At 41.8% G+C, this 24,883-nt stretch overlaps 1 protein-coding gene across 2 annotated transcripts in view; it reads right to left on the bottom strand.

Annotated features, from left to right (window-relative positions):
- The window catches only part of MORC3 (MORC family CW-type zinc finger 3), a 56,690-nt gene that overhangs the window by 21,002 nt on the left and 10,805 nt on the right, over nt 1-24,883 (bottom strand). The window contains exons 1-9 of one of the 2 annotated variants that reach the window (XM_030806153.1): nt 24,759-24,819; nt 22,154-22,226; nt 18,448-18,580; nt 17,510-17,724; nt 16,544-16,691; nt 13,948-14,095; nt 10,724-10,852; nt 10,394-10,513; nt 6,026-6,123 (exon numbers count right to left, since the gene is read on the bottom strand). In XM_030806153.1, coding sequence (XP_030662013.1) covers nt 6,026-6,123; nt 10,394-10,513; nt 10,724-10,852; nt 13,948-14,095; nt 16,544-16,691; nt 17,510-17,724; nt 18,448-18,479 — 890 coding nt within the window. In that variant the 5' untranslated portion in view covers nt 18,480-18,580; nt 22,154-22,226; nt 24,759-24,819. Of the gene's footprint in view, nt 1-6,025; nt 6,124-10,393; nt 10,514-10,723; nt 10,853-13,947; nt 14,096-16,543; nt 16,692-17,509; nt 17,725-18,447; nt 18,581-22,153; nt 22,227-24,758; nt 24,820-24,883 lie in introns of those variants that run through there. The other variant, XM_030806152.1, reaches the window with a different exon arrangement.

Below are 24,883 nucleotides of genomic sequence, written 5' to 3'. Positions count from 1 at the left end.
CTTGTCTCAGCCTCCCAAAGTGCTGGGATTACAGGGATGAGCCACCATGCCCAGCCTGTTTGAACAGGTTTTTAATGCAAACAAAAGTACTCTATTCTGGGAAAAAATGCCATGAAGAACACTTATTAGCAAAAAAGAGGTGCGTAAACCAGGATTTAAGTCCAAGAAGGGACAGGCTAACTCTACTGCTTTGTGCAAATGTAGTCGGGTTTATCATCAGGACTGCATTATCTATAAAGATGCTAACCCTCAAGCCTTGAAGAGAAAAGACAAACACCAGCTGCCAGTCTTTTGGTTGCACAAGCAGAAGGCCTGGATGAGAAATCCTTTTTCTGACTGGGTCCATTGATGCTTTGTTCCTGAAGTCAGGAATTAACTTGCCAGTAAAGGACTGCCTTTTACAGCTCTTTCGATATTGGACAAGGTACTCTGGCCACCCATAACCCCATGAGTTCAACACCAAAGGCATCCAAGTGGTCTACTTGTCCCGAAACACAACGTCTCTAATTCAGCCTCTAGATAACAAGGGGGGTCATAAGACCTTTAAGGCTCATTACACACAGCAAGACTACGGAAAAGATTGTTAACGCTGTGGAAGACAATTCCCACAGAGAAAACATCATGAAAGTCTAGAATAACGATACCACTGAAGATGCCATTATTAACACAGAAAAAGCTGTGAAAGCAATCAAGCTCAAAACAATAAATTTCTGCTGTGTCCACATGTTGTGCATGACTTCACAGTATTTATAAGATAGCCAATTGAGGAAATCATCAGAGAGATTGTGGATATACAGGAAAAAAAAAGGTAGAGGGCAAAAAGTTTCAAGATATGGATGTTGCAGGAATTCAAGAGCAAACAGACACCACACCTGAGGAAATCAACGGAAGCCTACTTGATGGAGATGAGTGTTTCTGAACTAGTGTTAGACAGTGAGGAAGAAGACAGAAGAAGCAGTGCCCAGACAACAAACTGACATTAGACAATCCGTCAGTTGGGTTCCAATTATTCAAGACTGCTTTTGACTTCTTTTACAACATGGACACTTCTATGATACAGGCACTGAAACTGAAGCAGACAGTGGAAGAAGGATTGGTACTGTACAGAGATATTTTTACAAAAATAAAAATGCACTGGGCACGGTGGCTCGCGCCTGTAATCCCAGCACTTTGGGAGACAGAAGCAGGCGGATCACAAGGTCAGGAGTTCAGGACGAGCCTGGCCAATATGGGGAAACCCCATCTCTACTAAACATACAAAAATTAGCCGGGTGTGATGGCGCGTGCCCGTAGTCCCGACTACTCAGGAGGCTGAGGCAGAAGAATCGCTTGAACCTGGGAGGCGGAGGTTGCAGTGAGCCAAGATGTGGGCAACAAAGCAAGACTCCGTCTCAAAAAAAAAAGAAAGAAAACAAAAATGGAAAAAAGTCAGACGGAAATTATAGTGTATAAAAATTAAACTGAGTGTGCCTGCCTCTCCTTCCACCTCTTCTCGTGCCATGGCAAAACCAATCCCCCTTCTTCCTCAGCCTACTCAACATGAAGACTACAAGGATGAAGACATATAAACCACTTCCACTTAATGAACAGTAAATATATTTCTCTTCCTTATGATTTTGTTTTTGATTTTCTTTTTTCTTTTTTTTTTGTTTTGAGACAGGGTCTTGCTCTGTCACCCAGTCTAGGGTGCAATGGCGTGACTTAGGCTCACTGCAACCTCCACCTCCTGGGTTCAAGTGCTTCTCCTGCCTCAGTCTTCCAAGTAGCTGGGATTACAGGTGCCCACCACCATGTCCGGCTAATTTTTTTATTTTTAGTAGAGATGGGACCGGGGGTGGTGGATCACACCTGTAATCCCAGCACTTTGGGAGGCTGAGGTGGCCGGATCACCTAAGGTCAGGAGTTAGAGACCACCCTGGCCAACGTGGCAAAACTCTGTCTTTACTAAAAAAAAAAAAAAAATACAAAAATTAGCCGGGCTTGGTGGCAGGCGCCTGTAATCCCAGCTAATTGGGAGGCTAAGATAGGGAGAATCTCTTGAACCCAGGAGGCGGAGGTTGCAATGAGCTGAGACTGCACCACTGCACTCCAGACTGGATGACAGAGCAAGACTCCATCTCAGAAAAAAATAAGTAAAATAGTAGAGATGGGGTTTCACCATGTTAGCCAGGCTGTTCTCAAACTCCTGATCTCAAGTGATCTACCCGCCTCAGCCTCCCAAAGTGCTGGGATTGTGGTTCCCTGGTGGTCTAGTGGCTAGGATTCAGTACTTTCCAAAGGGCTGGGATTACAGATGTGAGCCACCACACCAGCCTGAGCCATGGCACCCGGCCATGATTTTCTAATAACATTTTTTCATTAGCTTATTTTAAGAATACAGTATCTATTTAACATACGATATACATGTTAATAGATGGTTTTCTTTTTTTTTTTTTTTTTAGCGAAAAGGTCTTGCTCTGTCACCCTGGCTGGAAAGCAGTGGCACTATCACAGCTCACTGCAGCTTCAAATTCCTAGGCTCACATCATCATTCTGCCTCGAGCATCCTGAGTAGCTGGGACTACAGATGTGTGCCACCATCCCCAGCTTAATCAACTATTTATGTTATCAGTAAGGCTTCCATTCAACAGCAGGCTCTTAAGGTTTTGGGGAATTATATGTCGATCTTTGACTGAGGGGTAGTCAGTCCCCCTAATCCCTGTGCTGTTCAAGGGTAAATGGTACTTAACATTGTCAACTACCAGTACAAGCTGAACATCCCAAATCCAAAAATCCAAATTGCTCCAAATCTGAAACTTTTTGAGTGCCAACATGATACCCAAAGGAAATGCTCATGAAAGCACCTCGAATTTCAGATTTTCAGATTTGCGATGCTCAACCAGTAGGTATAATGCAAACATTCCAAAATACAAAAAAAATCCAAACCAAAACACTTCCGGTCTCAAAGATTTCAGATAAGGATACTCGACCTGTAATAGAGCTTTATGTCTTCCTTTTCAACCCGCCCCACCCCTCCTTTTTTTTTTTTTTTTTTTTTTTTTTGGCCTTATTACATTAGTTATTTCCTCAAGAACATTTAGTGAAGAGCTGATATCCTTAAGTCTCCCACCCTTCTAGGGAAAGCTATCACTGTTCCCCAGTAGTAATGTAGTTTGCTGTGTGTGTAAATACTCTGTTATTATGCCCTTTGATTCAGTTTTTGTAGGTGTTCTTTTTAAAAATAATCGCAAGTGCTTTTTCTCTATCTATGTAGATGACCACAAGAGCTTTCTCTTATTTAACATCAATATGATGAACTATACTCATTTCTTACATTAAAACCACCCATGTTGTCTTAGAACACAGCCCACTTGGTTTTAATGGTATTATTCTTTTAGCATGTACTGGATTGTATTTACCAATATTTTAATTAAGACTTTTAATTCTGTGATAAGAGACTGACATAAATTTCCTTTCCTGTACTCTTGAGCTTACTATCAAGATTATGTGGTTTCATAAAACCTTTGACTACTGTGAACAGTGCTGCAATAAACATGAGAGTGCAGGTATCTCTTCAAATATACTGATTTTCTTTCTTTTGGATATATATCCAGCCATATGATTGTTCAATCATATGGTAATTCTATTATTAGTTTTCTTGAGGGACCTCCATCCTATTCTCCATAGCAACTATACTAATTTACTTTCCCACTAATAGCGTACGAGGGTTCCCCTTTCTCCACATCCTTGTCAGCATCCATTAATGAATAAATGAATAAAGAAACTATGGTACATACACACAATGGAATATTATCCAACCACAAAAATGCTGTCATTTGTAATGACATGGATATAAATGGATATACCTGGAGGACATTAAGTGAAGTAAGTCAGGTATAGAAAGACAAATATCTCATGTTCTCATTCATATCTGAGAGCTAAAAAATACTGACCTCGGGATATGGGACAGGTAGTGGGGAGAGGGAAATAAAGAGGGGCTGGCTAATGAGTATAAAAATACAGTTAATTAGAAGGAATAAGATCCAGTATTTGGTAGCACAATAGGACAACTGGGCCAGGCGCGGTGGCTCACACCCATAATCCCAGCATTTTGGGAGGCCGAGGCAGGCGGATCACAAGGTCAAGAGATCGAGACCATCGTGATCAAAATAGTAAACCCCATCTCTACCAAAAATACAGAAAATTAGCTGGGTATGGTGGTGCGTGCTTGTAGTCCCAGCTACTCGGGAGGCTGAGGCAGGAGAATCGCTTGAATCCGAGAGGCAGAGGTTGCAATGAGCCAAGATCTAGGGGCCACTGCACTCCAGCCTGGTGACAGAGTGAGACTCAGTCTCAAAAAAAAAAAAAAAAAAAAAGAGGACAACCATAGTTAACAATAACATCTTATATATATATATTTCAAAGTAACTAGAAGAGTAAAATTGGAATGTTCCTAACACAAAATACGGCAACTGCTTGAGGTGATGAATATCCCAGTAACCCTAACTTGATCATTACATGTTGTATGCTTGTATCAAAATATCACATGTATTCCATACAAATGAACTATTATGTATTGTTTTAAATCGTTTTTTTAAATAAAAAGACTGATGCCACTTCTTCCTTAAATGTCTGAATTTAGTACGTGGGAAGTTTTCTAAAAACTGATTCAATTTCAAAGGAATGTGTCCACATCATCTAAAATGGAGAAAATTTATTTGTGCTATCTGCTTAATGTTTCATGTCTGAAGGCTCTGCAGTAATTTCTTTTTCATTTCTAATATTGACGATTTGTATTTTCTACTCTTTTTCCTTAATCAGTCTTGACAAATGCTTATAGACTTTATTAGTCCTACCAAAGAACCAAAACTTTTTGGATTTTTCTTTTTTTTTTTTTTTTGAGGCAGGGTGGCTTCCGTCAACCAGGCGGGAATGCAGTGACACAATCACGGCTCATTGCAGCCTCAATCTCCTGAGCTCAAGTGATCCTCCCACCTCATTTTTTTATTTTCTGTAGAGATAAGCTCTCACTGTGTTGCCCAGGCTGGTCTCAAACTCCTCAGCTCAAGCGATCCTCCTGCATTGGCCTACTAAAGTGCTGGGATTACAGACGTAAGCCACTGTACCTGGCCTTTTTTTTCCTGAGACGGCGGGATCTCACTCTGTCATCAGGTTGGAGTACAGTGGCGCCATCTTGGCTCACTGCACACTCCACCTTCCCAGGCTCAAACGATCCTCCCACCTCAGCCTCCTGAGTAGCTGGGACCACAGACACGTGCCACCACACCTGGCTAATTTTTTGTATTTTTGGTAGAGACAGGATTTTGCCATGTTGCCCATACTGGTCTCAAACTTCTGAGCTCAAGCAATTTGCCCACCTTTGGGCCCCCTTAGTGCTAGGATTATAGGAATGAGCCACCGCACCCAGCTGACTTTTTTGGTTGAGTCAGTTACCAATTTATTGTCTCTAGGCTCCAAATCCAGCCGAAGTTCTGGTACTCTGTTACTATTTTGCTAGGGCCCAGTGACCTCCCAGAGGAGCTTTGGCTGTGCCCATCAGGCCATGCTTTGCCCACCAGCAGTCTTCTGCTAGCTCCAACAACATAAGGCTCCCTCTACAGACCAGCTCCAACCTATCCACACACCCTATGTCAACCAGAGACCACGTCTATAGGCCAGCATTGGCCAGGCCCTCTATTTACCTATTTAAATTATTGACTTCTTTTTAAAGTTTATTTTCAAAATACTTGCATAACTTCTCTTAAGCTAAATGTTTTGCCATCTTTGTGGATTTTTTATTTTAATTACAAAATTATAATTACATTATCGAACTTTAAGAAAATGGGTAGGTAAGGGACTTACATAGAAAACTAATATAACCATCTCCCATTCTAGGAATTGTAACCTACACCATCACAAGTAGTATATTCAAACCTTTCTTTACTAATAAGGTATTTCTGAGATTCGCAGAAAATAGAGTAGTTCCTGCTTTCTTGGTAATCCATTTCCTAGGAACCTCAGTCAATAATTTAAATAGGTAACATACCTGTACTCATTAGTATAGTCGAAATCTTGTTTATTATGAGTTGGCTTAAGGAAATTACACTCTATAATTCCAACCACTCCAACACCCATGTTGTTTGCCTGAAAAAATAAAATGAAATCAGCATTTTAAGCATAAGACATGATGCTCAAAATAATTACCCTTAAAGAATAATAGTTTGTATATTTTCCTATATTTTATCTTGTATGATTCTCATCACATTTATTTTTATTTTTATTTGTTTTTATTTTTTGAGACAGTCTCATTCGGTCACCCAGGCTGCAGTGCAGTGGCATAATCTTGGCTCACTGCAAGAGCCAAGAGACCTCCCAAGCTCAAGTGACTCTCGTTGCCTCAGCCTCCCGAGTAGCTGGAAGTACAGGTGCGCACCACCAAACCCAGCTAATTTTTCTATTTTTAGCAGAGACGGGGTTTCACCATGGCTAGTCTCCAACTCCTGACCTCAAGCAATCCACCAGCCTCGGCCTCCCAAAGTGCTGGCATTACAGGCATCAGCCACCGTGCCCAGCCAATTCTCATCAAATTTAGACTGAAAAAAACACTGGTAGGTGATTTATTTTCCTGGGAGTTAATTTCTAAATACACTAGAGCCTCCCTCAAAAACCCTTTGATTGTTGACAAGTATCCATTTAGACAAGTATTAACATCCCCAATTTTATACAAGAGAAAAAGGACTACCTGCCAGGCGCGATGGCTCACGCCCGTAATCCCAGCACTTTGGGAGGCTGAGGTGGGCGGATCACCTGAGGTCAGGAGTTCGAGAACAGCCTGGCCAACATGGTGAAATCCCATCTCTACTAAAAATACAAAAAATTAGCTGGGCGTGGTGGCATGCACCTGTAATCCTCCCAGCTACTCAGGAGGCTGAGGCAGGAGAATTGCTTCAACCTAGGAGGCGGAGGTTGCAGTGAGCCGAGATCATGCCATTGCACTCCAGCCTGGGCAACAAGAGTGAAACTCCATCTTTCAAAGAGACAAAAAAAAAAAAGAAAAGAGGACTATCTCTACTAGGATACAATTTCTTAGAGAACAGAAACCACAAATAATTCATCCTGATCTTGTAGTGACTAGCAAAGGCTCTGAAAGGCAATATTCCATATGTTTGTGAGATAAAAGTTAAAGTCATTTACCCAAAGTTAGGTATCCAGTTACTAACAATGAAGTAAAAACCTAGGTTGGTTAAATAAGTTATTTTTTAAATCTGCTAGCTAAAATGTTGAACTCAAAGTATATGAGTCATCTTCTGATTATCTACATATGACTAACAAGTATATTTTGTTCATGATTGTAGCTATACTTCTTAGCCTATGAAGAAAAAAAGTAAAATAATGTGTAACTTATAAAATGAAATTTTTTATAAACACAACTATAGACCAAACCATACAACTAATCCTAATTCTGCTCTATTAAAAACCATCAGGTTCACCATTTCAGACTATTTTTAAACTACAGCAATAACAAGATCCTTCAATTTGTGGTTCTTATCCATCTTCCCTCCAGCCTTATCCTGTCTCTCTCATTCCTCTGTTCTCCACTTAAAATATGGTCCAGCCACATCAAATTACTCCCTTTATGATGTCATACTCTCAGAAGCCTCTTTCTCTGCCTTTGCACATGTTGTCTCTGCCTGGAAAGCCCTTCCAGACTTTGCAGCACAGTGAAGTCAACTGAGACTCATCTCAATCAACACTTTCTCTAAGAAGCCTTTTCTGATGCTTCCAAGGATGTTCCACAGTCCCCTCACAAAACTGAGCTTTGAGGGCATCCTCTGTATTTTATCAACTTTTTATGCTCAGCACCCAGCACAGCAAATCACAATGGGTTTTTGATACTTATTTAATGTTTACTGAATCCACAGAATGCAAATACTAGGCCCAGTCCGTCATCTGGTAAAGACAAACATTGTAATTTAGCTGTAACAGCCTATTTTTACAAGGTTGAGCTTAACTAGGAAATATACACAGTGCAAATTTAACTCAGTTGGGAAAATGGGCTATGTATCTTGGTTAAGTCAGATTCATAGGTGATAAAAGAAAAAAATTTACATGCTGTGGTAGACATAAAGTTCATTTACTTCTGCAAATATGCTATATTTGGGCTCATGCCATGTAAAGTAGGTGAAGCAGAGTCAGAACCCCTGTTAAGTGGTATTCAAGGTGAATCCGCATTGGTATACTGTGTAGATCTCACATCATTCTACAAAAAACTCAGAATAAAGTAAGATAAAGAATTATCACCAAAATCTTAAAAATATGCAATGGATCCATATCCAAATGCAGTCAAATGATGTATTTGTGTCTAAGATCCACGCTGTTATGTCTTAAGCAAGTTGCTTCATCTATTTATTATTAGCCCCAATTTCTTTTTTTGTTTTTTTTTTAAGAGACAGGGTCTCACTCTGTTGCCCAAGCTGGAGTACAGGGTTAAAATCATAGCTCAGTGCAGCCTCAAACTCCAGGGATCAACCACTCTCCCACCTCAGCCTCCCAAATAACTGAGACTGCAAGGACGTACAACCACACCTGGCTAATTTGTTTTTGTTGTTTTGTAGAGACAATGGTTTTTTGTTTGTTTGTTTGAGATAGGGCCTCACCCTGTTGCCTAGACTGAAAAGCAGAGGCACAATTTTGGCTCACTACAGCCTCAACTTCTTGGGCTCAAGCAATCCTCCCACCTCAACCTCCTGAGTAGCTGGCACCACAGGCATGCACCACCAGGCCCAGCTAATTTTTTATTTTTTTTGTACAGACAGGGTTTTGCCCCATTGCCCAGGCTGGTCTTGAACTCCTGGGCTCAAGCAATCCCCCAGCCTAGACCTCTCAAATATGCTGTGATTGCAGGTGTGAGGCACCATACTCAGCTGAGGTAGAGACTTGGTACGCTGCCCAAGCTGGTCTTGAAGCACTGGCCTCAAGCAATCCTCCTACCTCAGCCACATGAAGCACTAGGATTACAGGAATGAGCCACTGTGCCTGGTCCCCAACTTCCTTATGCATAAAATAGGAATAAAAGAAATATTCTGTCCCCACCTCAGGGCTGTTCAGGATCAAATACAAAATTAATATAGTAGGCCGGGCGCATTGGCTCAGGCCTGTAATCCAAGCATGTTGAGAGGCCGAGGTGGGTGGATCACTTGAGGTCAGGAGTTTGAGGCCAGCCTGGTCGACGTGGTAAAGCTCTGTCTCTACTAAAAATACAAAATTTGGCCTGGCGTGGTGGCACACGCCAGTAGTCCCAGCTACTTGGGAGGCTGAGGCCCAAGAATCGCTTGAACCAGGGAGGTGGAGGTTGCAGTTAGCTGAGATCACACCACTGCACTCCAGCCTGGGTGACAGAGTAAGACTCCATCTCAAAAAATAAACAAACAAATAAATAAAAGAAATCAAGGTGCTGGCATGCACCTGTAGTCACAGCTACTCAGGAGGTTAAGGTGCGAGGATCAGTTGAACATGGGAGTCAGAGGTTGCAGTGAGCCAAAATTGCACCACTGCACTCCAGCCAGGCAGAGTCTCTCAAAAAATAAAAATAAAGCCGGGCACGGTGGCTCACACCTGTAATCTCAGCACTTTGGGAGGCTGAGACGGGTGGATCACCTGAGGTCAGGAGTTTGGGACAAGCCTGGCAAACATGGTGAAACCTCGTCTCTACTAAAAATACAAAACAATTGGCTGAGTGCGGTGGCTCACACTTGTAATCCCAGAACTTTGGGAGGCTGAGGCAGGCAGATCACCAGGTCAGGAGATCAAGACCATGCTGGCCGACATAGTGAAATCCCGTCTCTACTAAAAATACAAAAATTAGCCAGGCATGGCGGCACGTGCCTACAGTCCCAGCTACTTGGAAGGCTGAGGCAGGAGAATTGCTTGAACCCGGAAGGCGGAGGCTGCAGTGAGCCAAGATATTGCCACTGCACGCCAGCCTGGGCGACAGAGCAAGACTCTGTCTCAAAAAAAAAAAAAAAAAAAAAAAAAAAAAAAACCAGGCGTGGTGGCATGCGCCTGTAGTCCCAGCTACTTGGAAGGCTGAAGCAGCAGAATCACTTGAACCCAGAAGGTGAATGTGGCAGTGAGTTTAGCCGAGATTGTGCCACTGCACTGAAGCCTGGGCAAGAGTGAGACTCCGTCTCAAAAAAAAGGAAGGGAAAGGAAAGGAGAGGGCAGGGGAGGAGAGGGGAGGGGAAGGGAGTTAATAAAAGTTCAAATACCATAGTGTTATTTTTTACAAATTTACATTAAAAAGCTATAGGCGAAAGGTACAATAAAATCATTTAACATTTGACTCAAGAGCGTATATTATCCTAACTTTTATGGAAAATAGACATTTTCTTTTCAAATAAAAAATAAAGCTTACCCTTAACTGACATCCAACTTTTTCATAAGCTTTGATGAGTCTATTTCTGTGATACATCATTATCCCATAATGATCTTTATTTCTGCAGTTGAATCCAAAGGTAATTCTCACTGTTTTAGACTTAAAATATTAAGGTAAATTTTGAACACAACACCTCACTCAGTTCAAATCATCCTTTCTATTTCATTACTTGGTAAGTCCAAAAGCACACAAAGGAGGGCAAAGCTAGAGCAGACTAGAATCCCTATCAGCATATAAGGGGAAAGAGGCAAAAGAGAATACACCTGACTAACATATCTCTATAAGGAATCATAAAAAGAAAAAGGATACTAAAAATTTGGGTCGATAAACATCACGTTCGATGTAGGCAAGACTCTTCGAAACCAGCTGTGTCTTCACTTTCTGTCCACGTAGGATGATCTGCATTCTTGGCTTTAGATATAATATACTGCAATAAGCCTGGAAAATAACATAACAAGAAGTTAGTATCTACAGGTTTGCTCACTATTACTTAGACATGGATTTACACAGAAGCTCTCCTATTAACTTGATAAAAGACCAATTAACTCTTAAATAAACAGGCTACAAAGCTGTATGTTATTCTGATTTGGTTATTTTTCATTAAAAATAAGCTCAATATACCGCAGCCAGTAAAAATGACTTGCAGAATACAATCAACTGATCTATACAGACACTGATATATTTATTACTGAGTGAAAAAGATTACAAAACAGCACGTATGGTATGATCATATTTTAATTTTTAAAAATGTATATATGTACAAAAAGGTACATTTTCTGATTTTTCTGTCAAGTACGGAGGTGGAGGCTGCAGTGAGCCGAGATCACACCACTGCACTCCAGTGTGGGGGACAGAGGGAGACCCCCCACCTCAGAAAAAAAAGATTCAACACAAAACTAAAACTTAAAGATTTCTCCTACTTTTCCTGACTCTTATTTTCAAAAGAAGTAGTGCTTTGTGTCATTTAAAAAACACTGTATTTTGTAGTGTACTAAAACCATACCATCTTCTCTGGCTGCCTCTGAACTTGTTTCATACTTGAGTAAGACTTTTTCAACACTAGGAACACATTAGGATACATCAAGAAATAGTAAGTATCTGCTATTTACTATTTTAGTAAATAGTAATTCTGCTATTTACTATTTTAGCAAATAGTAATTCTGCTATTTACTATTTTAGTAAATAGTAATACTGCTATTTACTATTACTAATAATGTAATTGCTAAGACCTTAGTAAAAATTACATGAAAAATCTGTAAATGACAAATACATCCACAGCTTGGGATTAGAGAACAGTATCAACATAAGAAATAAAGCAAAAAGTGGCCAGGTGAGGTGGCTCATGCCTGTAATCCCAGCACTTTGGGAGGCCGAGGTGGGCGGATCACGAGGTCAGGAGTTCAAGACAAGCCTGGCTAACATAGTGAAACCCTGTCTCTACTAAAAATACAAAAATTAGCCAGGCAGGGTGGCGCATGCTTGTAGTCCTGGCTACTCAGGAGGCTGTGCCAGAAGAATCCCTTGAATCCAGGAGCTGGAAGTTATGGTGAGCCGAGATCACGCCACTGCACTCCAGCCTGGGCAACAGAGTGAGACTCTGTCTCACCAAAAAAAAAAAAAGCAAGCAAGCAAAAAGTTAGTATCACATGTCTTTATCAAAACAACTAAAAAGCTTGATATTGGCCGGGCACGGTGGTTCATGCCTGTAATCCCAACACTTTGTGAGGCCGAGGCAGGCAGATCACCTGAGGTCGGGAGTTCAAGACCAGCCTGGCCAACATGGTGAAACCTTGTCTCTACTAAAAATGCAAAATTAGCTGGGCAGGATGGCGCATGCCTGTAATCCTAGCTACTTGGGAGGCTGAGGCAGGAGAAGCTCTTGAACCCAGGAGGCGGAGGTTGCGGTGAGCCAAGATCATGCCATTGCACTCCAGCCTGGGCAACAAGAACAAAACTCCGTCTCAAACAAACAAACAAAAAACCTTGATATTAATTTATCGACATTGTTACATCAAGATATTAATTTCTCCAATCTTTTCTTTATTTTTATTTTTTGAGATGGAGTTTCGCTCTTGTTGCCCAGGCTGGATGGAGTGCAATGGTGCGGTGTTGGCTCACCACAACCTCCGCCTCCTGGGTTCAAGGGATTCTCCTGCCTCAGCCTCCTGAGCAGCTGGGATTACAGGCTCCCGCAACCGTGCCCAGCTAATTTTTCTATTTTTAGTAGAGACAGGGTTTCACCATGTTGGCCAGGCTGGTCTCCAACTCCTGACCTCAGGTGATCCACCCGTCTCTGCCTCCCAAAGTGCTGGGATTACAGGTGTTAGCCACTGTGCCTAGCCCATTTCTTTAATCTTAAACAGATACTCATTTTGACCAGGTGCGGTGGCTCACACCTGTAATCGCAGCACTTTGGGAGGCTGAGGCAGGTGGATCGCTTGAGACCAAGAGTTTGAGACTAGCCTGGACAACATGGTGAAATGCTGTCTCTACTAAAAATACAAAAAAATAGCGGGGTGTGGTGGCACATGCCTGTAGTCCCAGCTACTCAGGAGGCTGAGGTGGAAGGATTGCTTGGGGCCAGGAGGCAGAGGCTGCAGTGAGCTGAGATCTCACCGCTGCACTCCAGCCTGGGTGAGAGAGTGACACCCAAAGACGTAATCTCCAAAAAGAAAAACAAAAAACAAAAACCTCACTTCTAAAAGGAAAATCCTAGAGGCATTTATCACAAAATTATATTAATGTACCTTATCTATCTATAGTCTATAATTTATTGCTTTAGGAGGACAATTAAGGTATGTATTCTAGAATACGTTAAATGTTTTTGTGTGTGTGACGGCGTCTCACTCTGTCGCCCAGGCTGGAGTGCAGTGGTGCAATCTCGGCTAACTGCAACCTCTGTGCCCCCACTGCCCCACCTCCAGGTTCAAGCAATTCTCCTGCCTCAGCCTCCCGAGTAGCTGGGATTACAGGTGCCTGCCACCGCGCCCAACTAATTTTTGTATTTTTAGTAGAGACGGGGTTTCACCATCTTGGCCAGGCTGGTCTTGAACTCCTGACCTTGTGATCCACCCACCTTGGCCACCCAAAGTGCTGGGATTACAGGTGTGAACCACCGCACACGGGCAAATACGTTAAAATTTAATAAGACTTTGAATTTGTTGTTTTTTGAATTAATTAGTCTGGCCACCATATACTGATTAATATAATATACTGATTCTAATAAGATAATAACGTCAGCATATAGTAAAAACTACAAGCATTGTTAGGCCTGATGACTTCATAATTTAAAAAGGGTTTCCAAACAAATAAATCAACCAGTGTGCTAATTCAGTTTAACTAAATTTTTTTGTGTGTGTGATAAAGTCTCACTCTGTTGCCCAGGCTGAGTGGGCCAGGGAAAATCATGTCTGAGATACTTTCATTCAGAGAGCACTGGCAGCCTTTCTATCACAAGCAGGTAACATGACCTCTCCTAACACTACCATGATTCAATGATTTTCTCACTTCCACAAAGAGAGCTGAATACATACCCTCAGGGAATAGTCACTCTCAGGGGCAATCTGGTCCATTCTTTCCTGCTTCTTGTACCCCTTCTTCCCTGTTATCTCATCTAAATCCTCAGGAATTCTGATATCATATTTATCCTTTTCAAAATCGAACTCTGTTGCATTTTTGTAGCTGTAAAAATAATTTTTAGAAAGAACCAAAATTTAACTTCACAGCAAGATAAGAAAGCAAACACTGTAAGTCATTAAAAAGGTAAGCAAATAAATAAACCTACACATGGTGCACGTCAGTCGGGGGTTGGGGGTGCAAAGGCAAGAGAAAAAGAAAGAAAACGGATCCTGGAAGATGTGGAGAAACTGTAACACTCATACACTGCTGGTAGGAAAACAGTCTGGCATTTCTAAGAAAATAAAACGCAAGTACTATATGATACAGCAATTACACTTCTGGATATTTATTTCAGAAAAATGAAGACTATATTCCCACAAAACCGTGTAAACAAATGTTTACAGCTTTATTTGTAATATCCAAAAACTATAAACCCAGATGTCTTGAATAGGTAAACACACTGGGTTCCATACCTACAATGAAATACTACTCAGAAAGAAAAAGGTGCAAACTGGCTGGGTGCGGTGGCTCACACCTGTAACCCTACCACTTTGGGAGGCTGAGGCGTGTGGATCACCTGAGGTCAGAAGTTCAAGACCAGCCTGGTCAATATGGCAAAACCCTGTCTCTACTAAAAATACAAAACTTAGCTGGGCATGGTGGTGGGTGCCTATAATCCCAGCTACTTGGGAGGCTGAGGCAGCAGAATCGCTTGAACCCAGTGGGCGGAGGTTGCAGTGAGCCGAGATGGCGCTACTTCACTCCACCCTGGGGGAAAGAGGAAAACTCCATCTCAAAAAAAAAAAAAAAAAAAAAAAGAAAAAGAAAAAGGTGCAAACTATACATACAAGAACCTGGAAAACGCCAGAGAGTTATGCTAAGTGAAAAAAGTCAAATCCAAAAGGTTTCCATGTTGTTTATGTAATATTCTTAAAATGGCAAAATTATAGAAATAGAGAACAGATTAGAGGTTGCTAGGGATTAAGGAGGGAGTGGGGTTATGAGGGAAGTGGGTATGGCTATAAAAGGGCAACAATGAGGGATTCCTGTGATGACTAAAGTGTCCTGCATCTTGACTGTATCAATGTCAAAATCCTGTCAATATCAATAGTACTACTGTACTTTTTTTTTTTTTTTTTTTTTTTGAGACGGAGTCTCGCTCTTTCGCCCAGGCTGGAGTGCAGTGGTGCTGTCTCGGCTCACTGCAAGCTCCACCTCCCGGGTTCACACCATTCTCCTGCCTCAGCCTCCCTCGTAGCTGGGACTACAGGTGCCCGCCACTGCGTCCGGCTAATTTTTTGTATTTTTAGTAGAGACGGGGTTTTACCGTGTTAGCCAGGATGGTCTCGATCTCCTGACCTCGTGATCCACCCGCCTCGGCCTCCCAAAGTGCTGGGATTACAGGCGTGAGCCACTGCGCCCGGCTGTACTATAGTTTTGTTAGATGTTGCCACCAGGGGAAACTGAATGAAGTGTACCTAAGATCTCTGTATTACTTCTTACAACTACACATGAATCTACAATTACCTCAGAAAGTATAATTGAAAAAAATCCTCCAGGAGAAGGAGGGGTAGGGAAGTGAAAGCAAGAAAAACGAATTCAGGTATCAGAATAGCACAAGTTTTTTCAGTTCTTTAGGCTTATCACTACCTGTGCTTTATTCCTGTGATTCAGTATGTTTTAGATCTTTCAGTATTAGACATTAGTCTTAAATTTTAAAATTTATTTGCAAAGGATTTTATCCTCACAAAGATAAAGGATTATAAATTTTAGCAACACAAAAATCTCACCTGTATTACTTTTCTCATCAGGTGCTACATCACTTTTAGTTTTAAGTAATGGACACAATGAAGAAAGATTTATCCTCCTAAATTTGTCTTCTCATTGCTTTTTTTCTTTTTTTTTTTTTTTTTTGAGAAGAGGGGGTGGAATAAATGAGAGAGAATAGAGGGCTAATGGAGACTGAATGGCAGGGATATAAATTTTTTTTTTTTTTTTTTTTTTTGGCCAGGCGTGGTGGCTCACGCCTGTAATCCCAGCACTTTGGGAGGCCGAGGCGGGTGGATCACCTGAGGTCAGGAGTTCTAGACCAGCCTGGCCAACATGGTGAAACCTTGTCTCAACTAAAATACAAAAATTAGTCAGGCGTGGTGGCAGGCGCCTGCAATCCCAGCTACTCGGGGCGCTGAAGCAGGAGAATCACTTAAACCCAGGCGGCGGAGGTTGCATCAGCTGAGACTGCACCATCGCATTCCGGCCTGGGGGACAAGAGTGAGACTTTGTCTCAAAAAAAAAAAAAGGAAAATTTTTTTTAACAATATGAAAATGTCTCAAATTGAAGCTGAAATGGCCTCTATAACATATCCTGGGAAAAGACAAATCAGTAACTACACCAAAAAATGAGTACCTTTCCATGTATTTTTACTGTGTGTAACGAGAGATGAATATAACGACACCAACCTGCACATACACTTTACTTCCCAAACGGTCAACATCTATGTCCACATTTACCTTCTAAGATTCCAAATGATGATCCTCGTCCCCTTCTTGCCCATAATAGCATCAAGTTCTGCCAGTAACTTCTGTTCCGTGGAAAACAGAGAATGTTCCAGAATTGCAGCAAGGCTGGCTTTTGATTCTGCTAAATTAATCATCTGTCGTATATCATAAGTTAAAGACTCAGACTGATAACATATTTTTCATAATTACAATATGAAAACCAACTCTATAAACTTAAATAACAGAAAAGCTATTTGTAAATAATTTTATAAGGTTTTTATGTGAGATAGGGTCTCACTATTGCTTAGGCTAGAGTGCAGTAACATGATCAAGGCTAACTGCAGCCTAGCTGGGACCACAGGCACCCACCACCACGACCGGCTAATTTTTAATTTTTTTTTGTAGAGATAGATAGGGTCTCCCTACGTTGCTTGGGCTGGTCTCGAAATTCTGGGCTCAAGCAATCCTTCTGTCTTGGCCTCCCAAAGTGGTGGAATTTCAGGCATCAGCCACCGAGCTCGGCCTATTTTCTAAGTTTTAACATGGCGGTTTGATTCAAACGAACATCAAGAAGAATAAAAAATGAACAGGTTATTATTCCTAACTAACTTCTTTTCAATATTCCAACGTGTTCATACAAAAGGCATTTTCCTGAAGTTATCCTGCCTTTCGTGGTCACTAGTCAAATTTTCAAGCCAGACCATAAAGTCTTACTAGTCTACAATAACCCTGAAGTAAACAGAAGAGCTATGGGAAGTTTAACATAAAATGTTGAGTATTTCCATAGTAGGATTCCAACAGAGAAGAGAAAGGGACAAACCCTTAGCCTCAGGTGTAGGGTAAATGCAGAGGACAGAGGTAAGAAATGGAATAGGTGTTATTCAAAGGGAATAATTTGGAAGAAGGCAAAAACATAGAATGTTTCCAAATTATTTCTTCAGTTTCTCCACAGCTTTTATTTCACAACCAAAAGGATATGGTGCTTGTTGAATGCCACTATTGGAACAACAACATGCTCCGCTTTTATGACTTCCAAGTAGGTCTGAGACAAAAGGCCCACGCTCATGCTTTCTCCATTTTTGGTAAAAACGATTGCATCTTTACCCAGACGCATAGAACCCGACTTGAAGCCATTTCCATATAATCCAACCGGGACATGACCATTCATGGTGACTTTGTCACTGAAGCCGAAGCTAAGAAGAAAATAAAGATTTTTAAAAATAAATACCTATAATCAAAAATAAATAAATAAATACCTATAATCTTTTTTTTTTAATTCATTAATTGTAATACCAAGTAAAAAGCCTGGGTTCAAATACTGGCCTCACCCTTCCTAGCTGTATAATCTTAGGCAGATTACTTTTTTGTTGTTGTTGATTTTTTATGTATTGGGCAGATTACTTTTAATGTATCTTGACATGTTTTCCCAGCTCTGAAATGAAGGAAACCAAATCTACATTACAGGGGAGAAAAAGGATCCCAAGTAGTAACATGGAAACTCATCGCTGGCACACCCTGACTAAATAGCTGAGTATAACCCATGCTCCCGGGACTGTGAGATTTCACCCCATGACTCTCTTCCTCTAAAAGTTACTCCCAACAAAGTGGTAGGTTTTATTACAAACAATGGTTAAACCTAACTTACACTAAAGTTATCAGTAATTGATATAAATATACTACAACTCTAAAGGAATGGTAGACTTTTAGGGAGTTGGAAGTAGGGTGGGGTAGGTGATGAGAGTGGTGAGGATTGACTCATCATCTACCAGTAGTAGAAAATCATGCTTAGAGAACAGCTCACACTGTACATACAGCATTTCATTTCAAAAAACAAAAACCAAGAATAGTAAGTATGGCATGGAAAACCCTTTAGGTAAAAGCAACAATTTTAAGAAGTGTGGCACATTTTTACCTACCTTAGCATTTTATGTAATTTATCAGAAGTCATACCATTCCCATTGTCGGTGAATGTCAAGCATATATGCTCATTTATCACTGTTTTGTCAATCCATATTTGTTTAGCGTTCACATCAGGATCATAAGCGTTATCTGGGAAACACAAGTTTGAAGAAATTCTGATTTTACACTTTAAAAAGAGCAATTAGTTCAGAACAATCTATAAGAAGCAATAGAAGACTATGTTTTAAGACAACTTTAAAAGCTGCAATTTTTAGTAATTCCTATGATTTAAGAACATGAAAATAAACTGCATCCTGGTATATATTAATTGACTATTACAGAATTAACACCCTCCATGTTAAAGAGACAGCAAAGACTGGTACCCAGCACACCAAAGAAGTACAAAGGAAGAAAAATCACTACACTGCAGAGATGATTAAAAGACGGACTAAGTCTGCGTGCGGTGGCTCACGCCTATAATCCTAGCACTTTGGGAGGCTGAGGCAGGCAGATCACCTGAGGTCAGGAGTTTGAGACCAGCCTGGCCAACATGGTGAAACCCTATCTCTACTAAAAAATACAAAAATCTTCCAGGCATGGTGGCACATGCCTGTAGTCCCAGCTAATCCAGAGGCTGAGACAGGAGAATCGCTCCAGCCTGGGAGGCAGAGGATGCAGTGAGCGGAGATCATGTCACTGCACTGTAGCCTGGGCAACACAGCAAGACTCTGTCTCAAAAAAAAAAACAAAAAACAACAAAAAACAAAAAGGCTGACCATGGTGACTCACGTCTGTAATCCCAGCACTCTGGGAGGCTGAGGTGGGCGGATCACCTGAGGTCAGGAGTTTGAGACCAGCCTGGCAGACGGGGTGAAATCCTATCTGGATTTAAAAAAATAAATAAATAAATACAAAAAATTAGCCGGGCATGGTGGCGGGTGCCTGTAATCCCAGCTACTCAGGAGGCTGAGGCAGGAGAATTGCTTGAACCCAGGAGGCAGAGGTTGCCGTGAGCTGAGATAGCACCACTGCACTCGATCCTGGGCAACAAAAGTGAGACTCCGTCTCAAAAAAAAAAAAGAAAAAAAAGACTACCTGGCTATTGTAGGGGAAAGAGATCTGAGTGTCAATGGAAGGTACACAATAATCAATGAATAAATGAAAAGGCAGCAACATTTTCTGCTAAGCTACATACAAGGATGGAAGATTTACTTTCTACTATTTCTTTAAATTGTGACCCTTTTCAGTTTAACCAAGTTAAACCAAGTTTCTGGTGGCTTCTACATTTTTATTTCTGTATACTTCTCCATTTAACATCCTTGTTTAGCGTACTCATTTCTCTCAGAATAGGTGTATGAAGAAATACATTAAAAAATGAAAAATAGGGCTGGGCACAGCGGCTCATGCCTGTAATCCCAGCACTTTGGGAGGCAGAGGTGGGTGGATCACCTGAGGTCAGGAGTTCGAGACAAGCCTGACCAATATGGTGAAAACCTGTCTCTACTAAAAATACAAAAATCAGCCAGGAGTAGTGGCATGTGCCTGTAGTCCCAGCTACTCGGGAGGCTGAGGGACAAGCGCTTGAACCCAGGAGGTAGAGGAGGTTGCAGTGAGCCAAGACTGTACCACTGCACTCCAGCCTGGGTGACAGAGCGAGACTCTGTCTCAAAAAAAAAAATTCCTTCTTTTTCTTTTTTCTTCTATCTAAGATAGAACCCTTCCTTGATAAAGATTCTAAACTATATCTAAGAATTCCTAAGAATACAATTTCCCTTTATTATCTGTTTTTAAACATATGCCTAAATTTTTCAACTAGGCTTATGTTTGTGTGCATGAATTTTTCTTTTCTTTTTCTTTTCCTTTTTTTTGGAGACAGGGTCTCACTGTAGCCCAGGCTGGAGTAAGACTCACTCCACTGCAGCCTTGACTTCCCTGGCTCAAGTGATCCTCCCACCTCAGACTCCCGAGTAACTAGGACTACAGGTGTGCACCACCACCCTGGCGAATTTTTGTATTTTTTGTAGAGATGGGGTCCCACTATGTTTCTCAGGATGGGCCCCAACTCCTGGACTCATGTGATCCTCCTGCCTCAGCCTCCCAAAGTGTTGGGATTACAGGTGTGAACAACTGTGTGCCCAGCCTATGCATTTATTTTTCCCAAGAAAAAAATCATGACCGGCCGGGCACGGTGGCTCAAGCCTGTAATCCCAGCACTTTGGGAGGCCGAGGCAGGCGGATCACGAGGTCAGGAGATCGAGACCATCCTGGCTAACACGGTGAAACCCCGTCTCTACTAAAAAATACAAAAAAAAATTAGCCGGGCATGGTGGCGGGTGCCTGTAGTCCCAGCTACTCGGGAGGCTGAGGCAGGAGAATGGCATGAACCCGGGAGGCGGAGCTTGCAGTGAGCCGAAACCGCGCCACTGCACTCCAGCCTGGGCGACAGAGCGAGACTCCATCTCAAAAAAAAAAAGAAAAGAAAAAAAGAAAAAAATCGTGACCCATAAATGCAAATCAGACCACAACCTTGCCGCTTTCTCACGTTCACTGAAATGCTGTTAAAATACAATCCTAAACCTTAAACTTCCCATTTATTGAAAGAAGCAAGAATTTATCACATATCTAACACAATACTAATCCTCCTACTGATACCAGAAAAACGAATCCATGCTGTATGTTACATATACTTTTGTGCTACTAATAAACATAATTCTGCCAGTCACTGTGGTGCACACTTGTAATCCCAGATACTCCTGAGGCTGAGGTGGGAGGATTGCCTGAGCCCAGGAGTTTGAGACCAGCCTGGACAACATGGTGAGACCTCGTCTCAAAATAAACAAACAAACTCCCCATAATTCTCACTGTTTACTTTTATAATAAGAATAAAAATATTTTCAAAATAAACACTTGAGGAACTTAGCAAAGTAAATCCTAAACACTATGAAATACTTGGGTAGTATTAAAGAGAAAGCTGAACAGTGACTAATCTGACATCCATGTGAATAGCTGTTACGCTATGTAATTTTTATCATTAATGTTATCATTCAAGGTATTTGTTTTTTTTCTTGCTTTGTCGCCTGCCCAGGCTGGAATGCAATGGCACAATCACGGCTCATTGCAGCCTCGACTTCCCAGTCTCACGTGATCCTCCCACCTCAGCCTCCTGAGTAGCTGGGACCACAGGCCTGCACCACCATACCCAGCTGATTTTTCAAGTATTTTTGTAATGACTGTATCTCACTATGTGGCCCAGACTGGTCCTGAACTCCTAGCCTCAAGTGCCTGGCCAAGACATGCTTTTTTTTAAAAAAGGACACTTGTACTAAGTTTTCAATAAAAGGTTTTTAAAATTACAATTGTAGGCCGGGCACGGTGGCTCACACCTGTAATCCCAGCACTTTGGGAGGTTGAGGCGGGCAGATCACGAGGTCAGGAGATCAAGACCATCCTGGCTAACATGGTGAAACCCCGTCTCTACTAAAAAAAATACAAAAAAATTAGCTGGGCATGGTGGCAGGCGCCTGTAGTCCCAGCTACTCAGGAGGCTGAGGCAGGAGAATCGCGTGAACCCAGGAGGTGGAGCTTGCAGTGGGCCGAGACTGCACCACTGCACTCCAGCCTGGGCGACAGAGTGTGACTCCGTCTCCAAAAAAAAAAAAAAAAAAAAAAAAAAAAACTACAATTGTAAGCAACAAATGGTATATGAAATGTCAAACTACATACCTATTAATTCAGCAACTGCACTGAATGGCCAGGTGTGACTAGTAGAATTTGTATGTAAAAACTTCGGGCAAAGCTGAAACAAACAAAAGGTTCATGTAAATTAATTCAGGTCTTACTTTTGAAAATAAAAACCAGTATTTTTATCCCTGTATTAAACAACATTGAGACCAAACAAAAGCGACTTAGCTGCTTGCTCCAGGATACATCTGGAAGATACAATCTAGAATATATGATTCTTGGAAGATAACATTGGGAACCAACTAAACAGCTTACTCACCAAGATTTGGTTCAAAACCCTTGCCCTCTTTATGTCTAAAATGTCATAACTGTCCAATTCCAAACAGGGACCTACCTTGCCAAGACCTACCTTAAAACGATTCAGCCAAGGCCCTAAAATCCTATAAACACCATCTCCTAATTTCTCTATTCTGAGACACAACTAAGACTTTGTCAAGGAGGCATTTTCTCCTACGTGTATCAGGCCTAATAAACTTAACTGTGCTTGATCAGTAAGTTTTTCTGGCACTGTGACTTCACTATTTACTCCAAGTTCATTATAGCTGAACTTGTAGCAGTGCAGTAGTATACATCTACAAACTCTTCAAAGAATTCAAATAAGATTTCCAATTGTTGGCCAGGCGAGGTGGCTCATGCCTGTAATCCCACCACTTTGGGAGGCCGAGCCGGGCAGATCACGAGGTCAGGAGACTGAGATCATCCTGGCTAACATGGTGAAACCCGTCTCTACTAAAAACACAAAAAAAGTAGTTGGGCGTGGTGGCGGGTGCCTGTAGTCCCAGCTACTCGGGAGGCTGAGGCAGGAGAATGGCGTGAACCCAGAAGGTGGAGCTTGCAGTGAGCCGAGATCATGCCACTGCACTCCAGCCTGGGCAACAGAGCGAGACTCCTTCTCAAAAAAAAAAAAAAAAAGAGTTCCAATGGTTAAACTAAACTAAACTTGGCCTGAGGATGCCTCCATACTCCAGTCAGTACATAAGGAACTACAACCTAACAGTATGAAAACTAACTGTACAAATTCTTCTAACTTAGGACAATTTGTACTCCAGTAACAAACAGCTGAGTCTCAGTCAATTACAGAATCCCATCTTCAGTCAATCACAGGTCACCAGCTGATTCAAATAAGGCAAAATGCCAAGCTGCAACCAATTAAACTATTTCTGTACCTCACTTTTGTTTTGTCCATAAGTATTGCCTGATCACGTTGCAGGCCAGAGTGCTTAGAACCTGTTCCGGTTCTGAAGCCTGTCTTATTTTTTTCTGAGACAGAATCACGCTCTGTCACCTAGGCTGTAGTGCAGTGGCACAATCTCGGCTGACTGCAACTTCCGCCTCCTGGGTTCAAGCGATTCTCCTGCCTCAGACTCCCGAGTAGCTGGGATTACAGGTGCGCACCACCACACATGGCTAATTTTTTGTATTTTTAGTAGATAAGGAGTTTCGCCATGTTGACCAGGCTGGCCTCAAACTCCTGGCCTCAAGTGATTCACCCACTTCGGCCTCCCAAAGTGCTGGGATTACAGGTGTAAGCCACCACACCCAGCCTCTTATTTTTTTAAGAGATAGTCTCTCCCTGCTGCCCAGGCTGCAGTGCAGTAGTGCAATCATAGCTCACTGCAGCCTTGAACTCCTGAGTTCAAGTGATTCTCCCTCAGCCTCCTGAGTAGCTGGGACCACAGGCATGGACCACTATGCCTGGCTAATTTTATACTTTTTTGTAGAGACAGGAGTCTCACTATGTTGCCCAGGCTGGTCTCCAACTCCCAGCTTCAAGTGATCCTCCCACATCGGCCTCCCAAAGTGCTAGGATTGCAGGAGTGGGCCACTATGCCCAATGTGCCCAATTCTTGAATCATTCTTTGCTCAATAAAACTTTAACTTGTCTAAGGTTTTTCGTTTGAACACAGTGCAACAAATTTGCATTGCATCTTAATTCCCAAGGCTTTTATGTCTGATTTTACTCACAATTCATTATGGAAGAATATGCCAGTCAACCTCTTGCTATTGGGAACTCTCTAAATTCCCGAGTAGTGGTACATATCAAATGTATAAAAACACACAAGTAGTTTTTTTGTTTGTTTGTTTTTTGGTTTTTTTTTTTTTGAGATGGAGTCTCGCTCTGTTGCCCAGGCTGGAATGCAGTGGCGCCATCACGGCTCACTGCAAGCTCCGCCTCTCGGGTTTACTTACACCATTTTCCTGCCTCAGCCTCCCGAGTAGCTGGGACTACAGGCGCCCACCACCATGCCTGGCTAATTTTTTGTATTTTTAGTAAAGACGGGGTTTCACCGTGTTAGGCAAGATGGTCTCAATCTCCTGACCTCGTGATCCGCCCGCCTCGGTCTCCCAAAGTGCTGGGATTACAGGCATGAGCCACCATGCCTGGCCAAAAACACACAAGTAGTTTTAAAAGGCAGAGCCTTAAAAATTTCAGTATGCAGAGAATTTTCATGCAATTTTTTTGTTCATTCTGAACAGATTCTCTTCTAATAAGGGGAAAAAAGGTGGAATGCACTTTGCAGTGTGAAGAGCCCTAAAAATATGATTAGACTGTATAGATCAAGCCAACCACATCTGTAGTGCTCACGTGCTGCCACAAGGTGTCAGAAAGGTCTACTTCTCCTCTGTCCACACTTGCTTCTGGACAATTCCAAAACCTTCATTTACCATTAAGTTGAAGCACACAAGTGAGAAACAGTATCCTGAAGAAGA

The sequence above is a fragment of the Nomascus leucogenys genome, chromosome 25 (genome assembly GCF_006542625.1).
Source record: "Nomascus leucogenys isolate Asia chromosome 25, Asia_NLE_v1, whole genome shotgun sequence".
In the NCBI taxonomy this organism is placed as follows: Eukaryota; Metazoa; Chordata; class Mammalia; order Primates; family Hylobatidae; genus Nomascus; species Nomascus leucogenys.
The sequence above is the reverse complement of the archived record's forward strand: the minus strand, read 5'-3'. Positions and strand labels throughout refer to the sequence as shown.